Source organism: Sminthopsis crassicaudata, chromosome 1 (assembly GCF_048593235.1).
Source record: "Sminthopsis crassicaudata isolate SCR6 chromosome 1, ASM4859323v1, whole genome shotgun sequence".
Lineage (NCBI taxonomy): Eukaryota > Metazoa > Chordata > Mammalia > Dasyuromorphia > Dasyuridae > Sminthopsis > Sminthopsis crassicaudata.
The window spans coordinates 153,893,362-153,908,547 of NC_133617.1; the positions used below are offsets into that span (position 1 = coordinate 153,893,362).

Below are 15,186 nucleotides of genomic sequence, written 5' to 3' on the forward strand. Positions count from 1 at the left end.
GGGAGGAGGTTTCTTTTCTGTAAATCCTTTTCTCTGTGAGCAGGTTTCTTGGCAGGCTTCTGGACCCTCCAGCCAAAGCAAAGGTAGAATCTTCAATCCTCTTCTTCCTGAATCCTGGCTCTGAATCTCCTCGATCTTCCCTGAAGTTCTTCTGGGAAGTCTTGTTCTTATCCCAATCTAGACTGCTTCCTTCCAGACTGCCGTCTAAACTCAATTTCCTCCAAGGCACTCTTGGTGGCTCCTTATATCCTCCCAGAGAATGGGCTTGTGGGTACTCCCAGGGGCTTTTGGGAACTCCTTACTGACCAATGAGCAAACTCCTTTAAAGTATTCCTTAAAGGTGTAAACTCCCTTAAAGATATGAACTAAAGGTGAGAACTCTGAGTTAGAGAATTGCCAAGTACCGACTTACTACCTAGTAAGAATCTAACATCTCCCCTTTCTTTTGATTTAGAACATAGGGTGGTCATGATCTTGAAACAGGTATACATTAATCCATCAATATGGGAGATATTACACATAATTACAAAAATTACATTAATACAAGTAACATAACACATGCTAGAAGTGATATCAAATAATCATAAGTTGAGAATTTATACATGTCCATAAGTCCATTGTCCATTAGTTCATGTGCCAGGAATCCAATAATTCCTGCAAGTTTTAAAGTCCTACAATAGTCTCATCTTGTGTTGGAAAATCCAATGATTTCTGCTGGTTTTAAAGTCCTTTAACAGTATCCTTATCAGCCATGCGCTTTCAGTGTCAGATGTTTCTTAGATCTCCTTTGTTTTGAGGTTTTTCTCTTTTTCTGTCTCTCTGCCACCCATCTGTTTCCTTCTCCATCTGTTTCCTTCTCTGTCTGTAAAAATACAAGCAATCCCTCTCTCCCAGGCAGTTAACCCATCTAATTTCCTTCCCTTTGTAACTTTCTAAATCTCTTCTCATCATCTGCATTTTTTTATCTAATAGTTCTTTTGACAGCAGTTTGCAAACGTCCCACAAAATCTGCAAAAGGTTCATTGGGACCTTGCTCTATTTTAGTGAAAACCTCCCCTTGATCTTTCTGTCTGGGGAGGGAACCCCAAGCTTGTATTGCAGTCTTAGAAATTTGCTCACACACTGTTACAGGATAATAAATCTGTTCTGAATTCTCTCCATACTGACCTTCACCTGGTCAAAAGTGAATTGTGTGTTAACTCCTGTTTCCATATTGTGTCTGTCTTGAATCCTACATAATTCATGATACTCAGAAAGCCACAACATGTCCAGGTTCTAGACATGTCCTTGCTATGGATTTCCAGTCATTCAAGGTTAGGACTTCATAAGACAAACCATCTAGTAACATTTTAACATAAGATGATGTGGCCCCATAAAGGGTACAACCTTTTTTCAAATCCTTAATTTTATTTTTCCTTGGAGAACCAAGGAGATGTGTGCTCTACAATTTTTAAAAGTTCAGTGATCTCCTCCAAAATTATACTCAATCCTTGACTTTTCATAACCTTGACAATGCTCTCTAAACATTTTCCTTAAACAGAAACAGAAGGCTGTCTTCTAAAAATTTGCCCCATTTCACTGAAATTCTACTTTAGCTCTTTAACAAAATTTCTTTGTTACTCATCCTTATTTCTGGATCAGAGAGACTTTTCCACTGGGATCTAGATCAGAGGTTTTCCACTGAAATCAGGATCGTGTCTGTCCCTGTTCGGGCGCCAAAAATGTAAGTCTGGGCTAGCTCCTCTGAAGGGCTCAGAATTAGCCAGAGTCCTTTTCTCTGGAAAAGGCACCCTACATTGGGCGCCAAATTGTGGCGTCCTGTTGTCTCTCAATTGTAATCTAGAGCAAAGGTAGAATCTCGAATCTTCTTCTTCCTGAATCCTGGCTCCTTTTTAATCCTCCCAGAGAATGGGCTTGTGGATACTCCTAGGAGCTTGTGGGAACTCCTTTACAACCAATGAGCAAGCTCAATTAAAAGTGTTAATTCCTTCAAAGGTATAAACTCCTTTCAGAAGTTTAAAATTGTAAACTCCTTTAAAAGTTTGAATTAAATGTGTGAACAACCAAGTTAGCACCCAGTAATCCTAACAAAAACCCAGTTAAGTGATCTTATTCAGTTGGAGATATCCACCTCGTAGTCCTATTGAGTAGCTCAAACTCCCAAAATAAGTAATCAATCTCTTTTCAGTTGGAGATCTAGACCCTAAGACAACTTTGAATGCAATCTCATTCAATTTTGAATGGAAGCCCAAGCCTCAGACTGCTAATAAAAGACAACTCTGAACCCTGTATCTTTGCAGAAGTCCAAAACAGGATTATGTTTGCCAAGGAAATTCTCTTCTTGGCAAGCTGCCCTGACAGGACTTTTGCCCACTGTGAAGATATTCTCTTCTCAGCACTAACCTTTGCTATCTTCCTAACAGGACCTTTTGCCTACTAAGAAGTCTGTTTTCCTAGCAAGGCTGGCTTCTCAGTGCAAATAAATCCTATTTTGTTAGATTTCTGATTTGCGAATTCTTTTCTCACAGGACCTGTGCCTCTGACCAGAGGGGATCTCCCATCCCAATTCTTGAACCTCATCACAACTACTATTAATCTCATCATTTGCACCTCATCACTAGCACAGATGGATTATGGTAATCAATTATCTGCTAGGCATTTCTTCAGATGCTGTATTGCTCTAGATTCACTTATTTCTTGGTTGCTACTGGGGCTTTCTCAACTTTGCCCCAGTTCCTCTGGCCCTATTTTGTTCCCAAGCTTTTGACTCCTGCTCCCTTAAATGTTTCTTTCCAGTGTTTTATTTTTCCTCCCTAACTTTCAGTTTTCCGTTTATGGGTTTCCCTTGGTTCTAACTGCTGTGGCTATGACTACCACCTTTGGTGTATTCTGCTACCACTTTTTAAAAATTATTTTTAAAGCTTTTTATTTTCAAAACATATGCACAGATAATTTTTTCAACACCAACCCCTGCAAAACTTTCTGTTCCAAATTTCCTCCTTTTTCCCCTCACTCCCTCCCCTAGATGACAAGTAATCCAATATATGAATAGATGCAGCCTGATCCTATTAAGAAAGTGATAAAGTCAGGGAAAGGAGAAATAAAAATGTTAAAATGTTAAATCCAACATATGTACACATATTTAGACAATTATCTTGCTGCACAAGAAAAAATAGATCAAAAAGGAAAAAAATGAGAAGAAAGAAAAAAAAAGCCAAGCAAACAACAACAAAAGAAGTGAAAATACTATATTGAATTCACACTCAGTTCCCACAGGCCTCTCTCTGGATGCAGATGGCTCTCTCCATCACAAGACCATTGGAACTGGCCTCAATCATCTCATTGTTGAAGAGTCACATTCATCAGAACTCATTTTTATATGATCTCGTTGTTGCCATACAATGATTTGGTTCTGCTCATTTCACTTAGAATCAGTTCATGTAAGTCTCTCCAGGTCTCTGAAATCATCCTGTTGATTGTTTCTTACAGAACAATAATATTCCATAATATTTACATATCATTATTTGTTCAGCCATTCTCCAATTGATGGGCATTCATTCAGTCTCCAGTTTCTGGCCACTCCAATGAGGGCTGCCGTAAACATTTTTGAAATGTGGGACTCTTTCCCTCCTTTAAGATCTCTTTGGAATATAAGCTCAGTAGTAGCACTGCTGGATCAAAATCCTGTTCTATTACACCAATAGCCCTGAATTTCTATTTGTGTGATGTATTTTTTGATGGATTGTGGAGGGGGGAAGAGTAGGAGGGGAATAGGAGAAAATTGTTAGCAATGATAACATATTGATGTAACACTGAAAAGTTTAAAAAGTGCTTTTGTATGCAATTTACTTATTTATTTACACCTTCTGTTCTGTCAGTCTGCATTTATTAAGTGCCTGCAATGTCCTAGGCACTGTGCTAAGAGTTGGGGATATGGCCCTCAAGGAGCTTACACTGTTGGATCATCCACAGTTTGATAACTTTTTGGGCATAGTTCCAAATTGTTCTCCAGAATGGTTGCATCCATTCACAACTCTACCAACAATGTATCAGTGTCCCAGTTTTCCCACATCCCCTCTAACATTCATCATCATCTTAGCCAATCTGAGAGGTGTGTAATGGTACCTCAGAGTTCTCTTAAGTTGCATTTCTCTGATCAATAGTGATTTAGGGCACCCTCTCATATGAATAGAAATGGTTTCAATTTCTTCATCTGAAAATTGTCTGTTCATATCTTTTGACCATTTATCAACTGGAGAATGGCTTGATTTCTTATAAATTTGAGTCAATTCTTTATATATTTTAGAAATGAGGCTTTTATCAGAACCCATAAATGTAAAAAAAAAAAAATTCCCAGTTTATTGCTTCCCTTCTAATCTTGTCTGCATCGGTTTTGGCTGTACAAAAACTTTTTTAACTTAATATAATCAAAATTATCTAGTTTGTTCTGCTACCACTTTTAATTGCCAGTAAGACCTGTGATGACATCCCAGGTTTTCCGGAACTCAGTTTCCTGAATAAGCCTCTACTAACCTTTAAAATAAGGTCAATAATACTTGAACAATCTAACAGGGCTGTTGTGAGGAAAAAACTATATAAACATTATTATAGTTACTTTAGTGAAGAAGGCAGAAGCCCAATTGTAATATTTTAATGCATTAAAACTCTTTGCATTAGGCCTTAAAACTCTTTTATAGACAAAAAATAAGAAATTCTCTCTGTAGCAAATCAATTTTTTCTCAGGTTGGGAACCTATCACTATGTTTTCCCATAAAGTAGTACATTTATGTTCCCCTAAGCAAAATATAATCTTTCTGTATACACTGAAAACTAAGCTAAGAACTTGATAAAATTTAAGACATGAATTTGCCAATATGTAATGCAAAAGCATAAGGGTACTATTACTTCTAGTATTCTGCTGACAAATTTATTCCTCTCCCCCATTTTTGCCTGGGCATGATAAGCAGAGCAACCTACAATAAACTACTTCTATAAAAATGGCAATTCTGCTTAAAGACTGCAACCTGCCTGTCCAGAACTGACATTAAGATGATGAATCAGTGAGTTTGTGGTAGGCTGGCAACTGCCATTACTTAGCAAAAATGGAAAATCCTGTTCTATATTACACCAATAGCCCTGAATTTCTATTTGCGTGATGTATTTTTTGATGGATTGTGGAGGGGGGAAGAGTAGGAGGGGAATAGGAGAAAATTGTTATCAATGATAACATATTGATGTAACACTGAAAAGTTTAAAAAGTGCTTTTGTATGCAATTTACTTATTTATTTACACCTTCTGTTCTGTCAGTCTGCATTCATTAAATGCCTGCAATGTCCTAGGCACTGTGCTAAGGGTTGGGGATATGGCCCTCAAGGAGCTTACAAATCTAATGAGAGAGACCATAAGCAAACAAAATGCACACAAATAAAAGTATAAACAGGATACAGGATAAACAGGAAACAATTAAGAGGGAAGATTCTAGAATCGGGTCTTATAAGAAAGTCGGGGAAGGCAATAGGCTGGGATATGGAAGAAGAATATTCCAGACATGGGAGACAATAGAGAACATGCCCAGAGCTACAAGATAGAGTGTCTAGTTCCTGGAACAGCAGCAAGGTGGACAGTGTCACTGAATCAGGTGGGGAGTTCAAACATGAGAAAAATGGGAAGGTTCTACAAAGGCTATTATAATTTATTTCAATCCTCAAAGAGGGTGAAGCCCCCACACATGGATCCTATCATCAGACTCCTTCTGGAACAAGTAGAAAGGGCACAGAATAAAGACAGAAGCATCTGGATTGGAGCAAGTGCACATAGAGAAGATTTCTATTGGACATGATAAAATTATGGGGCATTGAGGTATCTCTCATTGAGGTATATATGTATGTATGTATAGTACCGTAAGTAAGTAAAGACAACAAAGGCATGGGAAAAAATCTTGCACCTTACAAATACTGGGGAAAAGGATCAAGAGACCATCAACAATTACTGAGCTATTTACCTACTTTCTCATTTATGTAAAATATTTATGAGTCATCTGCACTAAAACTGAGGATATTAGTAAGAGTAAGCAGGCTTTCACAAGCAATATTCTAAAATGGACACGTTCACAAACCTCAGGTTAAAAACCCCTGCCTAATTTATGAAGTCCTGAAGAGTGGGTAAGTTGGGTAGAAGAAAAACGGAAGAATTGATAAAATTGATCCTGGGGCAGGCAGAGAGAAGCCTCTGAGAGAGAGCTGTGACCCCACTCTCTGGGCAGATCCAGTCAGAAATCCAAGTTATGTCAAACCCATCCTCTGTGAGTGTTTGTCCACTCTCACCTTGCCATGTCCTGTCAGAAATCCCAGTCATGTTCCTGAAGTTAAATTTTCCCTATAAAACCTACTTCCCATGGTTGCTACCTTCCTTTGGGTCAGCCCACCACAGCATTTCCCTTCCCCCATACCTCATGGCACCTCTCCTAACTGCACTCTGCTTCCCCACCCCACTTCTCCTCCTTATAGCTAACTAACTCTTCTAGTCCCTTTTAGGAGCTAGCTAAGAGCATGCCCCAACTTATGGGATGTTTCCTTTCTCCCTTTCCATCATTAATTATTAAAACCCCTTTCTATGCTCTCCCACCTCTATTTCATATTTACCATTCCAAGTGTTTATCGTACCTTTTATTTTGTCTGTAACCCCTTCTAAACAAACCTATCTTTTGCCAAAGAGAATGACCATGATGAATTCTTCATATGACTGAACCCCTACTTTTGGTGCCTGCCATCATCTGGTGTCTACATCAGCCACATTATAACTATGTCTGGCACATAGAAAGAACTTAATAAAATAAATAAATAAAATTAAAAATGATTAAATAAAAACATTTATTGAGTTGAAACTACAATGTACTTTTCCAACACTCATCCTTCCACCTGTCCTCCTCCACTCCATTACAATCAATAACCTCAGGCACTGGGCCAGAGTCAATAGAGCCAATCCCCATCTCAAAGTTAGGGATCCTGCTTGCCAATTATCCTTATCTCTATTGTTCTAATTTGCAAGAGACAGCTCACCTAGATAAAATACAACAGACTGAGAAAACAGAAGTGACCTTTCACTGATGTGAGGCTAACATGAGAAAATGTGGGAAAAGCACTTTGTAAATTATTAATATTAAATAGATTTTATTAAAATATTAATATTAATTAGCTAATATTAATATTTAAATTTAAACTTTGATGTTCACTACAGGTATGATCTTAGGCAATTCAATCAACCTCCCTGGGCCTCAGTCTCCTCATAGGTAAAATGAACAGGTTTGACTAGATGGTATTTGGGATCCTTTTTAGCTCTAGAAGATAAACCTATAAAAATTGGTATGCCTATGAAGCAGACTGTGAAAGTAAAGGTAAGAGAGATTAAGGGGACTTGCCTTGTGATTGGAAAATATTTTCACCACTTTTTTTTTTCTGTTACTATATGGTTATTTATTTATTCATTTATTTATTTATTTTGCTTTACCTGTGAACTAAAAAGATCATTTTAAGATTTTGTATTCCCAAAAAATTTAATTAAAAGGAAGAAACAATAATAAACACATCCCTCTGTACAGGAATAAAAAAATAAATTAAAATTTAGACTCTTCAACCAGCCGTGGGGAGGCGAGAGAGGTGAGATTTATTAAGTACATTTATTAAGTACTTACTAAATGCCAAGTGCGGCTTATACAAATAGAAGCAAGACAGCACATGTCTTCAAAGAGCTGACTGAAATCAGAAAGAACAATCTATAGAACAATCAACTGGACCAGGAGTCACGAAGACTTAAGTTACTCTCTACTCCCTTAATTCCGAGGTCAAGAGGACAAAGGCACGTTTTTGGAAGGAGGCAGATATTATTCATATTCTCTCTTTTGTTTCTCCCTCCCTTTGTCTCTGTGTCCCTTCCTCCCTCGTCTCTTTCTCTTCCCCTCTCTCTTTCTGTCTCCTTGTCTGTGGAAGTCAGTTACATCTGAGAATTATACAATTTACCTCACAAGGCTGTTTTTTAATGAGGTACGATGTAAATTTAAACATAAATTAATAATTATGCCGTTTGTTAGTAAGCACTCAATAAAAGCTTGTTGTTTAGTTCACTCTTGGAACAGTAGCCCAAACACCTCGCATTCAAGCGGGATTTTTCTGTTTCCTTCAGAGTTCTTAGGGACTTTAGAACCAGAAGGTGGGGGGAGGGGCAAAGTGGAGTAGGGGAGCGTATTAGGGAAAGAATGGGGGAAGGGCACGTTCTTTATCTCCACCCACGGGGGAGGAGAGCAGGTGTTCTCAGGCCTTTAAGTTGTTCTAATGTTAAATCGGAGCCCCAAAGCCCGTAGAGCTGGAGGCATATACCGCTCCACGGTAAAGTCTCCGCCTTTTCTGCTAATACACGCAAGTCAGCGGAAGTTGGGGATAAGGGGCGAAGGTAGGGACTCATGTTCAAGTTCAAGTTCGGGAAAATTTCCTTTCTCTCTCCCCACCCCCCAGCGGAGCTCGCCAGTCGGGTATACCAGCCCCCCGCCCACCGTGGGGGCCCTCGTGCCCCGTAGGACTCGCTCGAAGCTGCAACGCCAGCTCGGTCTTCCTCTCCCGGCCCTGCCGCGGCCGGGGCAGAAGAGGCCAACCTTACCCGCCGTGGAGGGAAGTCGAAAGCCCGCAGGGCCCAAGGCGCGAAGAAGCGCCCGGTCCGCAACGCCATTTCTTTGCGTTTCAGAACTTGTCCGCGGACTACAGGCGAGCGGGCTGTGGGAGACGCGGAGGCCGTTTAAAAGTGGAGAGGCGGAGCCGTGGCTGGCGGAGGTTGCGCCGCCTGGAGCCTTCTCAACTTTGCCCCAGTTCCTGTGGACCTATTTTGTTTCCGACTCCTGCTCCCTTCACTGTTTTATTTTTCCTCCCTAACGTTCAGTTTTTCCTTTATGAGTTCCCCCCCCCCCCCCCCCCCCCCCACTAAGGGAGTACGTCTCTCGGTCCGTGCCTCCCTCCTCAGTTAGTCTGTTTTCCCTAGCATGTGTGATGCTAATAGCCAAAGAACAAAAGTTACCCAGCTCTGAGTTGTTTTGTCTCCTGGTGCATCTCAAAAACAAAGTTAGTAACTTGGCCAGAGAAATAGCGTTGTGGATTTAGTGCCGGAAGAGGCCTCACTTCAACGAGCCAGTTAAACCTTTACATTTTGAGAGAAGGAAGTAACTTTCCTGGAGATTGTTGTGTCACGGCTCTCCACTAGATGAAGTGACTTGTGCTGACTCCTTCCCTAGAATTTTCCCCGCTGCATCCCACTATATAACAAGACATTAGTATTGAAGGAAACTTAACGGTCTCCTGTAGTCTTTCATTAAGATAAACATTTAAGAAGGACACAAAATACATGGTATCTGTTGTCAAGGTAGGTTCTGCTGGGAATAGGGAGCAAACTTGTGCACGAGAATGTGTGACTAACTGAAGAGATCAGGAAAGATATCCTGTCAGAGATGGAACTTCTGCTATGTTTTCTGGAAGCTCTGGGTTTGTGGAATGTTTCGTCGACTTTTCATAGAACACCCAGTCCACCATCATAGAAATGAACGACTGGTTTCCAATGAATTCAGGGTTGTTGCTTTTAATTCTGGCTTTGCTTTTTCTTTTAAAGAACAGCACAAGTCATGACTTCAGTAGCTCCCAATTGCCTCCAGGATCAAAAACAAAATTCTCAGTTTGGCATTCAAAGTCCTTCATAATCCCTCTACTTTTCTAATTTTGTTACACCTTACTCCCCATCCAGTACTGTTATGTTCCAATGATACTGGTGGTCGGTCCCTGTTCCTGGAATGAGACACTACATCTCTCTGCTCTTGGAATCTTGGAATTCTTTCTTCTTTCTGGAATGCTTTCCCTCCTCATCTCCCTACTGCTTTCCCTGGCTTTCCTTTAAGCCCCAATTAAAATTCCATCTTCTACAAGAAGCCTTTCCCAATCTTCTTAATTCTGTGCCTTTCCCCTCTTAATTACTTATTTGTCCAATATAGTTTGTATATTGATTCAACAAAATGTTTGATTGATGACCACTTTTTATTTAACCATCCAAGCTACTTGTCTCTCAATGATATATATATACACACACACAAATAAAATCATAAGTATTATGCAGCAGTAAAGTCAAAATGATGAATAAAAAAGAGGATTAAAACTAAATCTGGGATTCTACTGATACTATTACAGGTTTTCAACTTCTCTGGAATTTAAAACTTGTAGGGAATAGTTTGGAACCCTTGAAGTTTGATTTAAGTGAATTGCCCAGGATTAAAAAGCTAGGATTGGTCAGAGGTAGACTTCAAGCAATCCTTCCTAGCTTTAAACTTGTCATTCTTTCCACTAAACGAAGCTTTCTTATGGCAGACGCATTGAGCTTAATACCCAGCCTCTTTACAAAATTTTTCTAATATGGTTATGGAGACCTTCCAGATTCTGTGCTGGGGTTACAGCCTCAGAACCTAGGATTGCTTTCCATGAAGAAAGCTTAGATGATAACTTTAGCAGAGGTTATTTATTCCCATTTCCCCAATATTTCTGAAGATAGTAATTCTGGCATAATTCTTCATCAACGGATTCTAGGGCATAATATTTCTTCAGGTACACAGTCCAGTGGCTGCAAAATATAGTAGATAAAAATCACTTGCCTTGAGTTATAACATTAAATATTTTTAAACACTAAAAAAAAACCCTACAATGATCATTAAACTAGATATGGTGATAAAAAGATTCCAAATATCATACCATGTTCTACAGCTAGTACAATTAGGATCAAAGATTTAAAGTTTCAAAAAGCTTAGAAGTCATTTTAGTTCAATCCCTTTGTTTCTTAGATGAAGATCTTAAAGCTCAGAGTCAGTCATACAACTATTAATATGAAAGATCTGGGGTCTAAATTCAAAAGTGATATAATTTTAATTTATGGTTCAGCAGTTTTATTTATTGAAATGGAATTTAACTTTAAACATAAATAACTCCATTTGGTTTTAAATAATTACAATACTGCTGTAGCTTGTTAAATTAATCCAATATTTATAACCATGTGTATCTGAAAAAACATTACATACTTTTTAGTTTTTCCAGTAGAGCTTCTTATGGTGGAGCCTTCCTTGTTTATCCCATCTCAAATCAAGCTACTTTTGTTAGCCTGATAGAATCAAACAAATGAAAAGAGGGCTTACCGACCTCCCAGAAACAAAGCTCTTATGAGAAACTGGATCATGACCTAAATTTCCTTAGAACCACAGAAAAAGAGGATTTAAGAGTCCTTTCTAGAGCTTGAAGGAAACATAGCATTCTAGCACATTGCTTTTTAAACAAAATTGTAAGCATTTATCTTTCTCAGTGTTTATTCCTTCCTTTCCCACCAAGTTGTATTCATTTGTTTTTGGACACAAAACCCAAAAATATTCCTACTGGATGCCTTACCCTTCTTTTTAGCTTCCTTTTGTGTGTTTTCTTCCCCCAAAAGATTATAAACTTTTGAGGGTAGGCAGGTGGCAGGCAGGTGGCAGGCAGGTGGCAGGCAGGTGGCAGGCAGGTGGCGCAGTGGGTAGAGTACCACCCCTGAAGTCAGGAGGACTAGAGTTCAAATCTGACCTCAGACACTTAACACTTCCTAGCTGTGTGACCCTGGGCAAGTTACTTAACCCCAGTCTCAAAAATAAATAAATAAATAAACTTCTTAAGGCAGAGACTAACTTTCTCTTTTGTGGTTGTACCTCCAGTTTTGATTAATTGACCTTATTTTAAGCCTAGAAAGCAATATAGTGACTCCTAAGCTCTATATAGCTCCCAACTCTTTGACTTTTAGAGAGTTTTTTTTTGGTTTTTTTTTTTTTTTGTTTTTTTTTAAAGACAGGCTAAGAAGGCAAAAAACTTTTATTAAACATTTGCTATGTATCAGGCACTGTGCTAAGCATTGAAAATACAAATACAAGCAAAAAGACAGTTCCTACACTAATGGAACTTTATTCTAATAGAGGAACACAACAGGTTAAAGGAACTGAAAAGATGGAATGATAAGGGAAGGTACCACTTGGGGAAAGGTTGCCAGGTTCAAAGACCCAGAAGCATAGCTGAGAGCACACCAATAGTAGGAATTCCACCAAATTGATATGAACTTCCAGTTAAGAATTCCCAACATTTTTTCAGGACTATTTTAATACCTGCTCTGTTCATCACTGAGGCAAAATTCAACTTAGGAGAAATATCAGAGTGTAATAGTATCTATGCATAGACAGGTATTGGGAGAAGATGGGGAGAAATAAAAAGAAAAAGCATTCATTAAATATTTACTATATGCCAAGGCCTAAGTACTGAGAAAACAAGATGATGTCTGTTCTTAAAAAATCTATATTCTAAGGAGAAATAAAACAAAAGAGGAAGGGAAGCCTTGGAGCTGAAAAATTAGGGTTCTCTAAATGTACCATCATTTCATCTGCAAAGAATGTTTCATTACCTAATTTTATTCAATTTCTTTGCTTTATTGCCATAGATAGTATTTCTAGTACAATATTGAATAATAATGGTGATAATGAACATCCTTACTTCATTCCTGATTTTATTATTATCTGAGCTTATAAGTTTATCCCTACTAGAGATAATGTTGGCTCTTGGTTTTAGTCAGCTGGGGCACTTAGCATTTTAAGTCTATATTTAATCCCTATACTTGCTAGCACTTTTAATGGAAAGGGGTGTTGTGTTTTCTCAGAAGCTTCTGCATCTATTGCTTATAATCATATGATTTTGTTGTTTGTTACTGATGTCAGTTATACTTACAGTTTTCCTATTGAACCAGCTCTGCATAACCAGCATAAAATTCTACTTGGTCAATGCTTTCAAGCAAGCTTTCCTTCCTTTCTCTCTCTGTCTCTCTGTCTCTCTCTCTCTCTCTCTCTCTCTCTCTCTCTCTCTCTCTCTCTCTCTCTCTCTCTCTCTCTCTCTCTCTCTCTCATTTTCTCTCTCTCATTTTCTCTTCTCTGAGCTTCAGAGCAGCAGAGGGCTCCACAATTGCTAAGACAGAAACAATTTCAATTTTCATCTCAACTCTGCCATGGTATCTTGTACTGTTGTTTGTCACACAAATAAATCCTCCAAGATTTATCCCAATATAAAAAGCAGAATTAGCAACATTGACTCCTTTTTGGAGTCATTTGTCATAGAACTAGAGATCTACAGCAGGGATTGTCCTCAGAAAACACACTCCAAAATCCCCTGATTTTATAGATTAATAAACATCATAATGCAACATAAATTAATGAAAATGAATTCTTTTTAAAACTGAAAATATATAGTACCCAGAATAACAATGTTTTTGTAAAAAATTTTATTTTGAACCAACCACTTCTGTCTTCCATTCTTAGAGGTACCTTTCTGACTTCTTCTCTGTCAGCAAGAAAACAAAGTAGAGCAATTATATTGAGATAAAATATAAACTCCTAGAGATCCAAGGCTATCATTGTATTTGCTAGTGTTTAGCATTGAGCACTCTTATTTACACAGTTAAGTCTGAGGTGGGAAGGACAAGGGGGGCCGGCATGGTGAGACCACCATTTTGAATTTGTTAAAATGGGCGGGCCTTCTGCATTCTGCCACAGAGATCAAACCCAGAGACTGCCCTCTCCAGGAGAACATGGCAGCATTCAACAATGAGCCAAAGGTTCTCTGGGACTATTTTTCCTTTCTTCTTCATTCATCCCGTTCATTTTCTGGGTCCAAATCAGACTCTCCATTTATTTCTTTTTCAAGAGCCTTGACTTCCTCCTCACCATTTTCTGTGTCCTAATCTATTTCTTGCTCGTCATCATCTTCCATCTTCAACTTCATACTTCTCTCTTTCTCGTCATTCTTCTCCCAATTTCCACCCGAATCTTCATCTGCCATTAATTCATCACCAGACTCCTCTTCAGAAGACAGTAAGTATAGAATTTAATTGCTGAATTGAATTGAATTTCACCAGACCTTAGTCGTAGTTTCATTTCCATTCTATTGAATTATTATATTTAGGCGCGTACTGCGTGGAAGGCACTGTGCTAAGGTGCTTGTTAGTGGAGGATATGGCTGGTATTCCCTATTGCTGTGTGACCTTTGAAAAGTCACTCTCCCTCGCTAGACATCAAGATTCTAACGTATAATTGAAGAGATATCGGGAATTGGCCTTTTAAAGTCTCTTTCTGGTTCTAAATCCTATGAAGTAATACTTGCTGAGCAAAATAAAAATAGCTCTCGCAGTACAGGGTATTTTCCCTTCTCTGACCAGGAGATGGCAGAGCAATCCACAACCTTTCCTTTCCCTCCCTCCCAGTTCTTCCCTTCTCTCCAGGCTCCCGCCCTCCCCGGCTCGTTTTCATTCATTCTCTAGACCCATAGGGCGCCTCGTTCTCGGGAGCGCGCACGCCATAGTAATGCGCAACCAATGCGCACGCGGCAGCAGCCGGAAGCAACGTCACTCGCTGGTACTCCTCGCAGTTCCCGCGTGTGAAGTGGCTCTCTGGGAGCTCGGCTCCCGGAGTCTGAAAGCGACCGGGCTCATGTGGACGCTGCTCTCCGCCGCGAGCCCGGCTCGAGGTAAGGACGGCGGAAGCATGGCGTTAAACATGCCTAAGCTGGAGTCCACATGCAGGCCCGCAGTTCTGCCCCACCAGCCAAAGGGGAGAACTGGGGAAGCTGGAATAGGGGAGCGGCTGCGATTGTAGGGTGGTGAAGTATGATCCAAACGCTTCCCCAGTCCTTAGGCCGGAAAAGTTTTTCTCCCAAAAGATCTTAGTCGCTCCCTTCAGATCCTATCCCCCTGACTTCTCTGATTGGCCAGGTGGACGGAAGCCCAACCCCTGCGAGGATAGGCATGGTGACTTGACTGTAACCTTTAGTGCTCCAGAAAATTGTTGTGGGAGGGGGGCGTGGTCCACTCTAGGGAAATCCCCGATTCGCTTTGTGAGGGGGCGCCTAGGCAATTTTTTCCTAGCGAGAACAATAATAAATTAGATAGGTTTTATATGGCGCTTTATGTTTGCAAAACACTTTACAACGATCAGATCTTTTGATCTGACAACAACCCTAGGAGGTAGGTTATTAGTATTCCTATTTTACAAATGGGAAAACTGAATAAGTCCTACTTCAGGTCTTGTAAGAAATGTTTTAAAGGGCAGAGAAACTAGT

The 15,186-nt window shown here is 39.5% G+C and overlaps 2 protein-coding genes across 6 annotated transcripts in view; one reads left to right on the plus strand and one right to left on the minus strand.

Annotated features, from left to right (window-relative positions):
* Positions 1 to 9,261, minus strand: part of DECR1 (2,4-dienoyl-CoA reductase 1) — a 59,817-nt gene extending 50,556 nt beyond the window's left edge. Inside the window, exon 1 of one of the 4 annotated variants that reach the window (XM_074269981.1) lies at positions 9,062 to 9,261. Coding sequence is in view for 2 of the 4 variants with exons in the window: in XM_074269962.1 (XP_074126063.1) it covers positions 8,651 to 8,719 (69 nt within the window). In the remaining 2 variants the exon portion in view is untranslated. Of the gene's footprint in view, positions 1 to 8,650; positions 8,900 to 9,061 lie in introns of those variants that run through there. The other 3 variants (XM_074269970.1, XM_074269962.1, XM_074269951.1) reach the window with 3 other exon arrangements.
* A 5,185-nt stretch (positions 9,262 to 14,446) lies between these two features.
* The window catches only part of NBN (nibrin), a 44,573-nt gene continuing 43,833 nt past the window's right edge, over positions 14,447 to 15,186 (plus strand). Inside the window, exon 1 of one of the 2 annotated variants that reach the window (XM_074269994.1) lies at positions 14,447 to 14,595. In XM_074269994.1, coding sequence (XP_074126095.1) covers positions 14,559 to 14,595 — 37 coding nt within the window. In that variant the 5' untranslated portion in view covers positions 14,447 to 14,558. The remainder of the gene's footprint in view (positions 14,596 to 15,186) is intronic. The other variant, XM_074270003.1, reaches the window with a different exon arrangement.